This window comes from Mastigoproctus giganteus, chromosome 2, assembly GCF_048544385.1.
Source record: "Mastigoproctus giganteus isolate SK-2022 chromosome 2, ASM4854438v1, whole genome shotgun sequence".
NCBI lineage: Eukaryota > Metazoa > Arthropoda > Arachnida > Uropygi > Thelyphonidae > Mastigoproctus > Mastigoproctus giganteus.
Genome location: NC_143576.1, coordinates 157,495,115 through 157,512,970, shown reverse-complemented (window position 1 = coordinate 157,512,970; position 17,856 = coordinate 157,495,115). Strand labels below are relative to the sequence as shown.

The window sequence follows — 17,856 nt, the reverse complement described above, 5'->3', positions numbered from 1 at the left end:
CCAGTTCCGCATTACTTATATCTGTGTGACACCACGTCTCTGATATCCCAACAATATCTGCCTTTGATGTTTTGAGCAATACCTCAAATTCATCAAATTTATTTACCAAACTCCTAGCATTGGTGTACACGCAGGTATACACGCACCTGTTTCTATTCTTAGCTACCCTAACACAACCCATGTGTTTACTTGTAACGCAATGACTACCAGCAGTCTCTGAAATATCCTGCATCTTGTTTTTCAGACTTCTGCTCATTTGAATAGAAGCAGTGCAACAATCACTTCCACCTCTGCCAGTGGCTACTGTTAATCTATTAGTCCTTTTATCCCCCCCAACTAGCAGTTTTCCGACCCACCTAACACTGCCTCGACAGCATCAGCAAAAATTCTTGCACCCTTTCTATTTAAGTGTATCCCATCCCTGTAGAAGCAATCTCTCCTGTTAACAAGTACAGTCCAGGCTGAAAAAAATTCTACCCCTTGAGCCTTGCACAATCCCTCCAGGGCCGAATTGATCTACAAGGCTCTCATCATATACTCCCTCCTATCGTGCCTGGGCAGAATTGCAGACACTTTCAAGTTCAACCCTAATTCACGGCTTTTTTTCAACAGTGACCTGTACTTGCTAAGTAATTCTGCCGGTCTCCTACTCTTAATATCATTAGTGCCAACGTGTACAACTATATCACCTTTTGTGCCCTTAAAAGATGATATCCGCTCTACAACGTCATCAACCTTTGCCCCTGGCAGACATACCCTGGTCCTATTCCACCTATCGAATATTTAACAGTTTTATTATATTTGGTAATGACTGAAACAGAAGAGGATTCTGGGACTTCAAGACTCACTGCCTGTTCATGGTGCTTTCAGGAGACAGAGGCTGTTTCTTCCAAATGGACCCAGAGTTAAAATTATCCTCTGACCACATCTTCTACATCTTAATTGGAAGATGAAGTACTTTTACCACTTATTTTGAATAAACAAATTGAAGTCTGAAAGCTGTTTCCATGTTATTCAAAAATCAATACTGAATTTTACACATGACAGAATCTGAGAACGGGATGTGGAGTTTGGGAGGAGAAAATGTTTCCCTTGTGTTCATATCTGGATCTACTTATGCTAGTTATAGTTAATCGTGTATAATATGTTCACAATTTAAAAGAACAAAAAGTTTGCATCAAGTTTTGTTCCAAATTTGGCAAAGCACTTACAGTAGTACATGACATGTTACAACCAGCCTCTGGAGGAGATGCATTATCAAAAGCACAGTTATTCTGGTGGTTTTCAGTGTTCAAGGGTGAACAAACTTTCATGGAAGATAAAGAAGGCAATTAGTCTCACTATTTACAATTTCTGCAAAAAGTTAATCTTTCAGAAACTGACAATACATTTATTGGAAAATCTTAATATGCAAAAGATCTCTTTCAAATTTGTTTGTCTGTTAATGGATGAACAGAAGGAAAATTGACCATATGTGCCATGTGCTGCTTCAGTAACAAATTCAAGATGACATAAATTCTTGTTAAAAAGTCATTATGAGGGATGAAACTTGTTTTACAGATGCAATTCAGAAACAACATTGCAGTCATCCCAATGAAAATTTTAGCATTTAACATGTCTAAAGAGGGCCAGGCAAGTTTGATCAAAAGTGAAGAGCATATTGTTAGTTCTTTTGATTGCTTTTGAATGGGGCTGTTCATCATGAATTTTACACCTTCTACCCAGGCTAAACTGTCAATCAGCAATATTACAAAGGTGCGCAATACTATCTGTAGGAAAACATATACCAAAAACATGAAAACTGAGAAATGGAAGAATGGAGGAGTATGATTCATTGTTGGTTCTCCTAACAATGTACCAATTCACACTACCCTCTCTGTCTTAATATTTCTGCCTAATAACTCAGTGCTTGAGTCATCCCCCCCCCCCATCTTACTCTCTGGAGTGTGATCCCTTAACCTTCTTGTTTCCAAAGGTAAAATTGGAACGCAAAGAGATTAAACATAAAGATTTAACATTTAAGGTTCAGCAAAAACCTCAGGAAATAGTTGAGAGTATTGCAAAAAAAAAAAAAATTTGCACATCTGGTATTTTGAGTGAAAGGCATGGCATGGGAATTAGCAAGTAAAATAGATTAAATTAATTAATATCAGTTAATCCTATTTTAAAGCACAGTTTGTTTACCGATTCCATAACATTGAGAAATCCTACATTCAGGTAAAAACTAAACTAAATGTTTATTTACGGACTACATTTCTGAATCCACATTAGAATTCTGTTATATAGTCTAAAAAAGAAGGAAACATTGCTACAGTTTGGAAGTGTACTTGCAAAATAAATTTAATATACTAATTGAATTCAATATTCAAGTACTTACTTGAATATTGAATTTTGGTTGAGTTTTTAGTACAGTGGATGGCACTTTTTTTAATCACTTCAGGACTCAGCTAAAGTGATAACAGTAACCAGTGGAACAAGAATGCACCTGTTCAGCATTATTTACTGATGCAGAACAGAAATTTATACATAAAAAGGTGGAAGTGGACAGAAATAAAACATTAAAATCAAGAAATATAAAATACTTTAATTTGACTGTCTACTATTTCTTTGAGAAAGTCATCAATAAAAATGAAACTGGAATATTTCTGAAAATCCATAAAAACCATTAAAAACAAATAAATAAAATATTAAAATCAGGAATTAGAAAGGGGTTAATGCTGTATACTGCAAAACAGTCAGATTAGTAGGAGTGCAGATATAATTTCTTTCATGGTGTAATGACACAAATAACTGTATGAAACATGTCGGAGTTCAAGACCAAATTGGGGTGTTATGTAATCACTTGCACTGTATGTGCATAAACCACAATAAGGCAAAAAAGCAACAACATAAATCAAAACTCCTGATTATAATATATGGCATTTTTTATATCTATTCATATACATCTCATCAGAACTTTATAAAAGTGATAACATCGTCCATGATTACAATAAGTGGTGTGCACTGTATTAGCATTAGTAGAGGCATATGATGCTGGCTCATATGCCTCTATCAGCCAAGGCCAGCAAACAGCCAAGAAAAAAAAAAAAAAAAAAAACCCTTCCCATTTTAATCCATTCACTCCAAATGTTTGTCTAGTTCTGCCTCGAATTTATTTAAGGTAGAACTAGACAAACATTTGGAGTGAGTAGATGGGCGTTAGTAAATGATGCAAGAAAACAAGCTTATACAGCATCAGCCAAAAAATTTTTAAATAATAAACAAAAAACTTCTCACATCACCTGCCCATTCCCTCTAATAATTTATCTAATTCCTCCTTAAATTTATTCAAGCTACCCACTTCAGCAACACTAGATGGAAGTTTGTTCTGGCAATTAACTACCATCTGGCTGAGAGAAAATATCTGTGCATATATCCTGCAACTCTCATTCTTAAGTTTAAAATTATAACCCCTAATGTGTGTTGTCTGAGCAAAAGTAAGGATGCCATTATCACTTAGTTTACTCAATTCATTCAAAGTCTTAAACATTACAGTCAGACCTCACAGGTGCTTAGTTTCTAGATGCTGAAACTTGCAGAAATGAAGTCTTTCTTGGTAAGAGTACCCTTTTGTTCATCAAAAATCTTGTTGCTCTTCTCTGCACCTTTTGCAGCAAACCACATCTTTCTAAAATAAAGCTTCCAGACTTTTTTTTTTATCATACTCAAGATTACCTTATACAGTGAAATAATTCCATCCTTATCTCTGCTGGAAAAATTCCTGTAGATCATTGACTAAACCCCATTAGCTGTCCTAGTAGCCTATCTGCATTCCTCAGAAAATAAATAAATTCTTTATTGCTAATAAGTACAGGACATGTACTAGAGACAATAATACTCAACACGGCGACATGGCCGTGTTGAGTATATTTTTCAGCAACATGAAAACTTCATGTTGCTGAAAAATTATCCCCCCCCCCAGGTATTTTTCATTCTCTACTAGTTGAGTATGATACCACACAGTTAGTATGTTATTCTGCGATTACTGCTGCTCATGCATGGTACCTTGAATTTGTCAATATTAAACTTCATTTGGCATTGCTCAGCACATCTAACTGTTCTAGATCTTGTTGCAGCACTATACCCTGATTATTGTCATTAATCACTCTGCCAACATTTATATCACCTGAAAATTTAGACATTAAGCCCGATATGCTTTCAGAAAATTTTGGAAAAGAGAAAATTTCTGTGCATCTGTCCTGCAACTCTCATTCTTCAGTTTAAATTTATAACCCCACATATATCATTAATGAAACATAACCCCTTATTATCATTATGTGTCATAATGATAAGAAGGGGTTATTATCATTACGTATCATAATGATATAACCTCTTATGTATCAGTATCTTAATAAATACTGAAAATAACAATGGGCCTAACACCAAATCTTAGGGGACTCCACTAATAATATCAGTCCAAGAAGAGCAGTGGCCATTGATAATCACTCTCTGTCTTTTCTCATTCCCACTTTGTCTAATAGTAGCTTGCCTGTAGACTGCTGTACACTGCTCCAGTTTATACAGCAGTCTTAACATGTGCAAAGAATTCTTTGCTACTTTTCTTTGCATTCTTATCAAAGAAAAGAATTTTCATAACCTGCTTTTTTTCAAGTTTATATTTGTTTATATTCAAGTCACTAAGGCAGTTTAGTTAAGCTAAAAGCTTACCTAAACTGCCTTAGTGACTTGAATATAAACTAGTTTGTACTTACTGTAGATCTCTATGCCTGCTGCTAATATTTAATTATCCCACGCATTTTCTTCTCTGTCTAGTTTCATCAGTTCATCTGACATCCGTTTAGGTCTAAACCCTGAACACTATCTCTTAGTTTGTATAAAAAACTTTGTAGTTCTATGATTACCTCTCTGAATGCTTCCCATCTAGAATTTGCAGTTGGTAACATTATCAGTTGGTCTCACCAAATAGAATTATAAATTATCTTCAATGACTATAGCCACTTTCATGAAAGCAAAATCCCTTCCCCTTACTCTACACAGTGATTATATCTTTAATAAGGTCTCATGTCAGTATATTATGATCATGTGGTGATTCCTTTATCTAGATATTCTTAATGCATGGGAAATCACTGGCGATAAGAACAAAGAGTATTACTTTTTCTCAATGCCTCTCTAACATGCTGGCATAGAAAATAGTCATCCAGTAGATTCAGAAAATTCTTGCACCTGTGTGAGTGACCAACCCATAAATACCAGTCCAGTCAATGTCTAGATAATTAAAATCTCTGTTATATGACATTCTGATTTACTGGCCCACTCTAATTTATCTATATAGTTCATTGTATTCATTACAGTTGTTTAGCCTATAACACACTGAAAATGATCTAGCTCACTGCCAGAGTTTACTTCACCTCTGGCATTCCCCTTCCTGAATAACTCCTCATGTGTGAATGTAGATGCAAAATACTCATTTAGTTTGTTATCCACCTGAGCAGGATCCTCAACTGTTGAACCATCACTATCCAGTGGACCAATCTGATTCATCCCTTTCCTTCTAGAGTTTACATAGGTAAAGAACTCTTTTCTGTTTTACTTTGCATCCTTTGCCAAGGATTTCTCATAATCTCCCTTTGCCCACGTAATCTCCTTTGTGACTTGGTTACAGACCAGCTTATATCTATCATAGGCTTCCATGTCACCCATTAATTTATATGTATCCCATGCATTTTTCTTCTCTGCCATATGTCTCATTAGTTCATCTGACATCCATTTAGGCCCTAAACCTTGAACAATATTTCTTAGTTGGTATGTAAAGCCTAGTAGCTTCCAAGATAAGTTCTTTGAATTCTTCTCATTTTGAATTTGCTGTTGGTAACGTCCCACTGTATAGAATTTAAATACTGTCTCAGACCATTGTAGTCGCCTTTATGAAAGCAAACCCCCCCCCCTTTACCCATGTTGGTAGTTATCTCTTTGAGTAAATCCCACTTCAGCACACTATGATCACTGCCATCTAGTGGTTCCTTTATCTGCAGATTCTTAATGCATGAAGAATCACTACTGATAATCAGATCAAGAGTATTACTCCCTCTAGTTGCCTCCCAAACATGCTGATGTAAAAAACAATCATCCAATAAATCCACAAAAGCCTTACCGACCGGGCTAGTCGGGTGAATAAAATGCCTGCCTAGCAACCCAAAGGTCGCGGGTTCAAATCCCGCCTCGGGCTTGGATCAGAGTACTGCAAAAATTTTGGGAGGTGCATTATGGCCATAGAAGTTGATGCTCCAACAACTAACTAAAACAAAACACACACAAAAAAAAAAAAGCCTTGATAGTGTATGAGTGACCAACCCACAAATTCCAGTCAATATCTGGGAAATTAAAATCCCCCATTATAAGACTCTGATTTACTGGCCCACTCTATTTCCCTGTACAGTTTCTTATTATACTCATCAGAGTCATTAGGCCTATAGCACACTCCTACTCTAAATTTTGATCTCCCAATGCTTATGTCACACCAAACTGACTTGACACTGCACTGTCTAGCGATGTCGACTGGCTTCACTTCCTTGGATTTTATGTGTTTCTTAACTAATAGCATAACCCTTCCTCCCTTCCTATCCTGTCTATCCTTTCTGCAAATTCCAGTTCTGCATTCGTTATATCTGTGTGACACCACATCTCTGATATCCCAACAATATCTGCCTTTGATGTTTTGAGCAATACCTCAAATTCATCAAATTTATTTACCAAACTCCTAGCATTGGTGTACATGCAAGTATACATGCACCTGTTCCTATTCTTAGCTACCCTAACAAAACCCATGTGTTTACTTGTACTGCAGCCGACCGGGCTAGCCGAGTGGGTAAAGTACCTGCCCGGCAACCCAAAGGTCGCGGGTTCGATTCCCTCCTCGGGCTTGGATCAAAGTAGTGCAAAAACCTTGGGAGGTGCAATATGGCCACAGAAGCCGATGCGCCAACAACTACCAAATCAAAAAAAAAAAAAAAAAAAAAAATCAACTTGTACTGCAATGACTCCCAGCAGTCTGAAATATCCTGCATCTTGTTTTCCAGGCTGCTGCTCATTCCAATAGAAGCAGTGTAAGAATCACTTTCACCTCTGCCAGTGGCTACTGTTAATCTATTAGTCCTTGTATGCCGACCAGGCTAGCCGGGTGGGTAAAGTGCCTGCCTGGTAACTCAAAGGTCGCGGGTTCGATTCCCGCCTCGGGCTTGGATCAAAGTACTGCAAAAACCTTGGGAGGTGCATTATGGCCACAGAAGCCTATGCGCCAACAACTACCAAAAAAAAAAAAAAGTCCTTGTATCCCCCCAATGTAGCAGTTTTCCGACCCACCTAACACTGCCTCGATAGCATCAGCAAATATTCTTGCACCCTTTCTATTTAAGTAAAAACTGTAAAAGCCTAGTGGCTTTTACAGTTACTTCCTTGAACATTTCCCATTTCTAATTTGCTGGTAACATCATCAGTTAATCCCACTGAAGAGAATTTAAAAGTTGTCTCCAACCTCTGTAGCCCTCGACATAAAGAAACAGTTGAACCTTGACACAGTTGAACCGGTGAATGTGGCAGGTAAAATTTTTAATACAGTAGATAGGAGCTTTTGGAATAATGTATTCCTTTATCGGCTAAGTTGTTGGTACCCGGTGCATATATGAGCTGACTGCCAGCATTTTTTGTGCTTTAGCACTACAGACTCCAAAATTGGGTGTAGTCTTGTATCCCTGTTTCGATTTAAAACCTTGCGACAGCTAGATATATTTAGGAACTCTAACCACAGGCAGTGATAGTCAGTGATGAGATAGGTCAATCACCTCGTTGTCGCAACACTTTAAATCGCAACAGGGGTACAAGACTACACCCAGTTTTGGAGTCTGTAGTATTAAAGCATGACATATGCTGGCCTTCAGCCCATATTTATGCTGGGTACCAATAACACTCACCTGATTCAACATAGAAAGTAATTGATCATGCTCACGTTCACATGCGTGCTCTTTCAGTCATCTGAACATGCACTGCTTTTTTTAGTTTATTCCATTCTTAACATTTTATGTTATGTTTGCATTTCCATGTGTATATGTACTTAGCCGATGAAGGAATACATTATTCAGAAAGCTCCTATCTACTGTATTAAAAATTTTAGCTGCTGCATTCACTGGTTCCACTGTATTTTCTAGTGCCACAGGTCCATTTTCATTCACTGTAACTCTCTTTATGAATGCTAAACACCTTCCCTTTATCCTTGACAGTGGTTATATCTTTAAGTAGGTCAATATATCATAAATTATATTAATATATAATAACTGCCACCTATGGTTCCTTTATCTAGATATTCTTAATGCATGAAGAGTTGCTGCTGATAACTAGATCAGGAGTATTTCTATCTTTCTTTCATTGCCTCTCTAATGTGTAGAAAAACAGTCATCCATTAAATCCACAAGTCTTGCTACTGTGTGAGTGACCAACCCACAGGTTCCAGTCAATATCTGGAAGGTTAAAATCCCTCATTATAAGACTAGTCCACGCTATTTATCTGTACAGTTATTAGGCCTATAATACATTCCTATTCTCATTTTTGTTTTCCCAGTGCTATGTCACACCAAACTGACTCAACATTGCATTGGCCACTCATATCAACTGGATGTACTTACTTAAATTTTATGTGCTTCTTAACTAAGAGCATAACTTCTCCTGTTTCCTGTTCTGTTTGTTCTTTCTGTGCACATTGTACTCCCCATATTCAAATTGTACAGTCCTTGTGTAGTGACATCATGTCTGATATTCCTACAATGTCCACATTTGGTGATTTAACCAGTACTTCAAATTCACCAATGTTATTTACTATGTTGCTCCTAGCATTAGTGTACATGCAATTATACATGCACCTGTTTTTGCTCTTAGTAACCCTAGTGCAGCCCATGTATTTTCTTGTTCCATGACGATTTACATCTTGAAATCCCCAACACCTTGATTTCCAGGCTGCTGTATGTTCCAGTAGTAGCAGTGCAAGAATTGCTTACATTGCTTACACCTCTGCCTGTGTTTATGTGGACTACTTTTAATATACTTAATATTAAGAATATTAAAACTTATTTTCAGCCAATATCAAGAACATTAACACTTATGTTCATCCTGTTTCTGTTCTTCTGTTTTCTCTTTTCCTACTTAAAGTTAATATATAATTTGATAAATGATAGATAAACAGGATTTGCATTCTTTTTTTATTTATTTATTTATTATCATTATATTTTAATGAAGTTTAGTCATGTCTGGCATAACTTACAGTATAAAATTTTGGCAATGATTTTCATTCTATTTAGATGAAAATGGCAGATCTGCAGTTGTTGGGTGCCTCTTGTGCTGATCAGTTAGAAGTACTGGTAAGATGTGGAGCAGGTGGAAGAGATCACAGTCCATGTTGCCAGCATCGGGGAGTACGATGGAATTGTCTTCCTCTGTGTTCCGGTGTTTTAGAGATGATCCCTCAAGCTGTACTGAATTCATGTGTTGGAGATGTTGGAAAAATTGTTCAAGTTAGTTAACTTAACTTACCCTTTATTTTTTAATATTATTTATAATTATAATTTATTATTATATCATTTTATTTATTAGTATAACTTTTATTGTTTTTTAAGCTTTAACTTGGAAATATGTAAATTATGTACTATTTTTTGAATATTATTTAAGTTTTAAAATAAGGTTTATTATTTTTTTGCATCATAAGCAAGCTCAAGTCCTTCTCCAAGGAGATAACTTCTTGAAGGAAATCAATTACAGTGACTTAATTTAGGTGAGGGTTACATTCCAGAACATCTTGTGCAATTTAAATTCACACGTACGTAATGTAAATAATCAACAAAAAATATGATAATTGGCCTATGAGAGTAACTATTGCATCTAGCTAAGTTACCCCTACCGGTACATACCATTCATTTTATTTGGTTGGAAGACTAGGCACTCTAAAGAAAATGATGAGCAACCAAAGAGATTCGTTCATCTTTATTGATTTACTTATTTTTTTTTGTACAGTAAGAAAAAGTATGTTTACTATAATCAACTTATACAGTACAACACAAATAGCAATTGAGAGAGAGAGAGAGATTGGGGAGGAGGCTTTAGGAAAATTGATGAGAGGAATCGTCATCATCAGATTCCGTTCCCTCAGATTCAGACCAGATAGGTGGGAGTGGGGTTGTGCTAACCTGGGAGGTGGCAGATTCACTTGAAAAAGGGATCCAGAGTTAGTTTCTTTGCATGTTGTCTCTTCTCATGCAACAACTCATAGTAACAACCAAGGTGTAGCGTAACTTTACATTGCACTTTAGAGCTTCGTTCAAGATTAGGGTCTTCATGCTAATAGACTTAGACCTTCATCTGTAAGATTTAATGCTTCTGATATTCCTTTCACTGTCAGACTCTGTTCTTCTTTAACCCCTGGGCTTTCGCTCGCTGCTGCTGCTTCCTCCTCTTGAATGCAATGCTGCTCCAGTGTAAACAGACCTTCATTTGACAATTCTTGACAATACAAATCAGTTAAATCAACTATATCAGTTGCCTCCACTTCAGTGAATCCTATCTTTTTAGCAAGTTTCATGCATTTGTCTTTAATTTATGCAATCTTCTAATTTATATTAATCTTCATTGATATCAGAGCCTTTGAAGGAATTGCTATGATCTGGACTTTGGATACAGTTATGTGGAACTTAACGGCATGCAGCATCAATGAATTTTAAAGCATCTTTTGTATTAAAGGTTCACCAATATTGCTGCACACTCATCTGTCCGTGGTTGGTCTTGTCAATTAGATCAGCTGGTCCTTAGGCTGGAGTATTGAGATTGTATTTGCTGGGCAAAAAACAGTTTTGATATTAGAAAACAAAGGTTGTATACCAGCGTTTGTAAGAACATTCATAACTGACAAATAAAATATAGATTTTTATTGAAAAAAGAGAGTAAATTTATTAGAAGATTAATATGTTTAGGTTAAATAAAAAAACTTCATGTCCACACATTATTTATCCCTCAAAAATTTGACCAGTGATTCAAGAGCATGCCCTGCATTCAGTGGACCAAACTGACAGGATGCTTTGGCATTTGATAGGAGATAAGAAAGTCATATAACGTAACTCGGAGATAATATTTGATACTGAAATGCATATATATAGTGTTATAACTGCATTGGGATTTAAGTTAGGGTTATATATTGTATTGGAATTTTATTTGAAATTGAATAGAAATCATGACTCAGACCAGAGCAGCAAAGCAAAAGGCTCAAACTAATGGGAGTGCTGTGGCTCAGGAGAGAACTGAGGGGGTGGCAGTTATATTCTGAATCACAGACTCTTGAAATGCACTGCTTCTTTGATCTTTGTGGAGCAATCAGGAATGGGACATGATATTGCCAAGGGGAATGTTTTTGTGTGTGTGCAATGTAAGGAGTGTGAGGAAATCAGGCGCCAACTCAGCATTGTAATGGATCTATATGGGAGCTTGAAGGACCGGGTAGATGGCCTCGAAGGATTTAAATTGAGGTGCCCACCAATCTCCCAGCTGCCGACATCAGTACCAGAGCTTGCACTTGAACATCACGCAACACAGCGGCAACCCCAAGGCAGAATTCGCTGGTCCCAAAGGAACTAGTTGTTGTTGTTATTTGGTTTTTAGGAGCATTAGTAACTAAGGCCATATTGCTCGGGGGATATGGGGTGGTCATTCCCTGACCTTTCCGCATCCTCTGTATTTGGTGGGCACGGGTTCGAATCCCGGTATAATCAAGAAGCGTGTGCTACGCACTGCTGCTCCTGCCCACCTGGCTTCGGAGGCGCCTGAACTAGTTGTTGTCGGTGACTCTATTGTCAGGGAAATGGGAAACATATTGTGCAAAAAGGATAGATGGAACAGGACCAGGGTGTGTCTGCCAGGGTCAAAGGTTGATGACATCGTAGAGTAGAGCAGAGATTATCTTTTAAGGGCACAAAAGGTGATATTGTTGTACATCTTGGCATTAATGATATTAAGAGTAGGAGACCAGCAGAATTACTTAACAGGTACAGGTCAATGTTGAAAAAAAGTCATGAGTTAGGGTTGAATTTGAAAATGTCTACAGTTCTGCTCAGACATGATAGGAGAGAGTATATGATGAGAGCCTTGTTGATCAATTCGGCCCTGGAGAGATTGTGCAAGGCTCAAGGGGGTAGAATTTTTCTCAGTCTGATCTGTGCATGTTAACAGGAGAGACTGTTTCTTCAGGGATGGGATACACTTAAATAGAAAGGGTGCAAGAATATTTGCTGATGCTACTGAGACAGAGTTAGGTGGGTCCGAAAACTGCTAGCTTGGGGGGGGGATACACTGACTAATAGATTAACAGTAGCCACTGGCAGAGATGAAAGTGATTCTTGCACTGCTTCTATTGAAATGAGCAGCAGCCTGGAAAACAAGGTGCAGGGGATTCCAGAGACTGCTGGGAGTCATTGCGAAACAAGTAAATAAATGAGCTATGTTAGGGTGGCGAAGAATAGAAACAGGTGCATGTATACTTGTGTGTACACCAATGCCAGGAGATTGGTAAATAAATTTGATGAATTTCAGGTGTTGGTCAAAACCTCAAAGGCAGATATTGTTCGGATAACAGAGATGTAGTGTCACACAGATATAAGGAATGCAGAACTGGAATTTAGGGAGTACAATGTGTACAGGAAGGATAGACAGGAGAGGAAGGGAGGAGGGGTTATGCTATTGTTTAAGAACCACATAAAATCCAAAGAAGTACAGCCAGTCAACTTGGCTGGACAGTGCAGTGTCGAGTCAGTTTGTTGTGACATAAGCACTGGGAAAGCAAAATTGAGAGTAGGAGTGTGTTATAGGCCTAATTGACTCTGATGAGTATAATAAACAACAGTACAGAAAAATAGAGTGGGCCAGTAAATCAGAGTGTCTTATAATGGGGGATTTTAATTTCACAGATATTGATTGGAATTTGTGGGTTGGTTGCTCCCACACTAGCAAAGCTTTTGTTAATTTATTGGATGATTGTTTTCAACAGCAGCATGTTTGGGAGGCAACCAGAGGGAGTAATACTCTTGATCTGATTATCAATAGTGATTCTTCATGCATTAAGAATCTGCAGATAAAGGAACCACTAGGTGGCAATGATCACAGTGTGCTGAAGTGGGATTTACTCAAAGAGGCAACTACCATCTTGGGTAAAGGGAAGGGTTTTTGCTTTTGGAAAGGTGACTACATTGGTCTCAGACAGTATTTAAATTCTATATGGTGGGACCAACAGATGATGTCAACAGCAAATTCAAAATGGGAAGCATTCAAAGAATTAATCTTGGAAGCTACTAGGCTTTTCATACCAACTAAGAAATATTGTTCAAGGTTTAGGAATAAATGGATGTCAGATGAACTAATGAGACATATGGCAGAGAAGAAAAATGCATGAGATACATATAAATTAACAGGTAAAATGAAGCCTATGATGGATATAAGCTTGTCTGTAACAAAGTCACAAAGGAGGTTAGGCAGCCAAAGGCAGATTATGAGAAATCTTTGGCAAAGGATGCATAGAAAACAGCAAAGGGTTCTTTATTTGTGTAAACTCTAGAAGGAATTGGATGAATCAGATTGGTCCACTTGATATCGAGGGGTCAACTGTTGATGATCCTGCTCACATAGCTAATAAACTAAATGAATATTTTGCATCTACATTCACACAAGGAGTTATTCAAGGAAGGGAATGTCAGAAGTGATTTAAATGATGGCAGTGAGCTAGATGATTTTGTAATAACTGAGAGCAAAGTGGAGGAGAAATTGTTGAAGATAAACATAAGAAAGGCATGGTGCCTCCATAGCCGGGTGGGTAGGAGTGGCAGTGTGTAGCACACGATTCTTGATTAGACCGGGGTTCGAGCCCATCACCACCAAATACAGAGGATGCGGAAAGGTCAGGGAATGACCACCGCATATCCCCGGAGTAATATGACCTTAGTTGCTAGTTGCTAATGCTCTCCTAAAAACCAAACAACAACAACATAAGAAAGGCACCTGGGGTGGATGGGATCTATCTAGTTATATTAAAGGAGGCAGGGAAGGAAGTAAGCATATCCTTAGCCATAATTATGAGAGCTTCCTTGGACTCAGTGGAGGTACCCATGGACTGGAGATGTGCAAACGTGACTCTAATCCACAAGGGAGTATCAAAGGGAGACACAGGTAATTAGAGACCTGTTAGTTTAACTTCTGTTCCAGGGAAATTAATGGAGGCACTGGTTAAAGAAACATTGCAGGATCATCTACAGAAGACTTTAGTTATTGCTCACACAACATGGGTTTCTTAAGGGGAAGGCTTGTCTGACCAATTTGATTGGATACTATGATGTGGTCACAATGGAGCTAGATGCAAAGAATAATTTTAATATCATATATTTGGATCTTAGAAAGGGTTTTGATACTATTGCACATGGAAGACTACTGCACAAATTGGAGCAGTGTGGCTTTGGAGGCAAATTGCTGCTATGGATAAAGGGATGGTTGAGTGGGAGAAGACAGAGAGTGGTAATCAATGGACACTGCTCTTTGTGGACTAATGTTATTAGTGGAGTTCCCCAGGGTTCAGTGTTGAGTCCATTGTTGTTTTCTGTATTTATTAATGATATTTATGAAGGTCGGCAGGGTTGTTAATGACACTAATGATAGTACACTGCTGTAACAGTATCTAGAAAAGGTGAGCAGGTGGGCTGAGAGGTGGCAACTGAAATTTAACATTGACAAATGGAAATTACTGCATATGGGAAGCAGTAACCCGAGAGTAATGTATCAACTGTGTGGTACTAGACTGACAGTGGTAGAGAGTGAAATGGACCTGGGGTAATTGTGCAGGCAGATATGAAATTTTCTGAGCAATTCAGATGGTCTTCAAGAGTAGTTCATGGTGTCTTGTCAATGATATACAGGAATTTTTCTAGCAGGGATAAGGAGGTGATTATCCCCTTGTATAAGGCATAAATGGTCAGGCCACACCTTGAATACTGTATACAGGTCTGGAGGCCTCATTTTAAGAAGAATGTAGAGCTGTTGGAAGAAATACAGAGAAGGGCAACAAGATTAGTGAATGGATCAAAGGGTTGTTAAGACTTTCTTACAAAAAAAGGCTTAAATTTTGAAATTATAGTGTCTGGAGACTAGGCACCTGTGAGGTGATCTGATTAATATATATTTGGATCTTACTCTGATTGAGGCATATAAAACTTTGAATGGTTTGAGCATGCTTAATGCTGATGGGATTCTTCCTGTTGCTTAGAATAATCACCTGAGAGGGCATAAATTCAAATTGAGGAAAGGCAGTTGTAGGATAGATGTGCGGAAGTTTGCCTTTAGCCAGTGGGTAGTTGATTGCTGGAACAACTTCCATCTGTCGTTGTAGCAGTTGATAGCTTAAATAGATTAAGGCAGAACTAGACAAACATTTGGAGCAAGTGGATGGATGAAATGAGAAGGGTGTGTGTTTTTTTTAATCTTTTTTTTTTTGGCTGATGCTATATAAGCTTGCCTTCTTGCATCATGTGCTTTTGATAATGCTAATTTTCAAATAACAATTATTAATAATTTCTAATTAACTGATATCAAACTGAAATCTTCACAAGCACTTTTTTGTGAACAAAAAATATTCGCTACTCATAATGAATTATATTTTGAAGAAGAAAAAAAAAAAAAATGTATATACAAAAGAGCATTGTGAAAAATATGAATGTCAATAATTCAAACGTCAATAATCCGAACGAGTCAGCATTTTTTTTTTTTTTTTTTTTTATGCTGGTGCTATAAAAGAATTATAGTAAGTGCCAGTTATTGGGATCATATTTGCGAATTGAATTTTAATTCTATTAAATGGTAATTCTAAAAAGCAAAAATCAGAGGAATATTATCCACAGGCTATAAAAATGAAAATATAAAGCACAAATTTATATCTTTTGTTTTTTTCCCCCTACCAATTAACAAAATTAAATGATACCCAAAAATCAGAAGAATATATTATCCACAGGATAGCAAAATAAAAATAAAAATTTACACTTATGTACATAGCTTAATTAATATACATACAGTACTAAATTCAAACATAACACTTTGTAATTTGTTATTTAACATACTTTGTAATCTGATATTTCTGTTCACTGTTTTTTTTTTGTTTTTTTTTTCAGTTGTAAAATCTAAAACAGTAAGAAAAGATAAGTGGCAATCAGTAACAAAACACGGCACACAGAAATTACAACTAACACAGTTCATGCAAGTGAGATACAGAGTAAAAAGATTCTGAACAGAATTTTTACAGAATTTTATTGTACCATACTATAATTTTCTTCGTCTTTTATAAGGAAGCAGAAATTTTTAACAATCGATTCCAAGATTGAGATTATAAACAGACTTTCAAAGGGAGAAAACGGGCCTTCATTAGCAAAATTTTACAAGGTTGGAAGGTCAGCCCTAACAGTCATTGAAAATAACTAGGAAAACATTTTAAAGTTCACATCAAAACTTGATTCAGACTGTGCAAAAAAAAATAAAAACAATGAGAACAGCTAATGACCCATCCCTCAAAGATGCCATTTATTTGTGTTTCATACTGAGACAACATTTAGGAGAAACCATATCTGGATCTTTGTTTGTGAAAAGGTGCTGGATTTTAACAAAAAAAATTAGGCAATCTCTCAGATTTTAAAACCAGTGTTATTATTTCTAAACTTACTGAACTTTTTTTTATCCTCCAGAACTATTTTTGATAGATTCAAAAATCCAAACAAATTGGAAGTCCAAACTACCTCTGGTCCCAATTAGTTCAGATTAGCAATGCTGAACTGTATATAAAATCATGCATTATTTCAAGGAAATTTCTGATGGAAAGTTGCTGTAAAAATTTGTACTCAAGGCAAAATGAAATAAAAAGAGTTCTGTATGTTGTACACGTATAATCCACAGTCAAGTGGCCAGGGAATTCACAAAGAAAAATGGCAAAATTATTAAAAGAATTATTTTCAAATGGAAAACTTGCAGTAAGTTGATTCTTGCATTTGCTTTTATATAGCACACACATTAATAATACAGGGACATTGAAAATATTTCTAGTTAAAAGAATAGCTTTTGATTAAAAGTGGAAATTTTAGCCTTGAAAAGAAAGATATTTTCTCTGAAGTTATGCAGAAATAGCAGATCTCAGAATCATTAAACTGAAGCTGACAAAATTTAGTTTTAAAAAATAATATTGTAAAATCACAAGGATTTACACTTTGTTAAGAGCAGTTTCTGACTAACAGAATGCAAGCACACAGGAAAAAAGTATTGCTAATATATTGGCTGACACAAGCCATTTTAAATGATCTTTAGCAGCAATAAAACATCCTTTTCACATTTCTCCTTAAAAGAGAAAATATTTTCACATATGAAATGAAAGTTTGGGCTATTTAGAGTTTGCAATTATTTTAACATTTCCAAAGATTTTGATTTTGTTGACATAAATTTATGAAAATGTGAAAAATGTAAGTGATTGATTTGATAGAAATGTGGAAATCATGGCTATAACAAATTCCTAGTCGTAATTATAATTTTAGTGTACAGCAAGTAAAATTTCTTGGAAGTATTGCTGTTAATGTCATTACCTGCCTTTCAACAGAAATTAATATTTCTGTGTTAATTACTTGCAGCTGTGCTTATAGTGAGAAGGGTGAAAACATGAAACAGTTTCGATCAGTCAGCCCCTCTGCATTGAATCAGAATTATAGTAGTAATGCACTTGCTTGTTCCTTGTGTCCTTGGCTATAAAATGCTGCAGATATA

General features: G+C 36.6%; 1 protein-coding gene across 2 annotated transcripts in view; it reads left to right on the top strand.

Moving 5' to 3' along the window:
* LOC150089688 (Ig-like and fibronectin type-III domain-containing protein 1) overlaps positions 1-17,856 on the top strand; it is a 337,470-nt gene that overhangs the window by 228,647 nt on the left and 90,967 nt on the right. For both annotated transcript variants that reach the window (XM_090389599.1, XM_090389600.1), the window contains one exon: positions 9,345-9,557. In XM_090389599.1, coding sequence (XP_090245725.1) covers positions 9,345-9,557 — 213 coding nt within the window. The remainder of the gene's footprint in view (positions 1-9,344; positions 9,558-17,856) is intronic.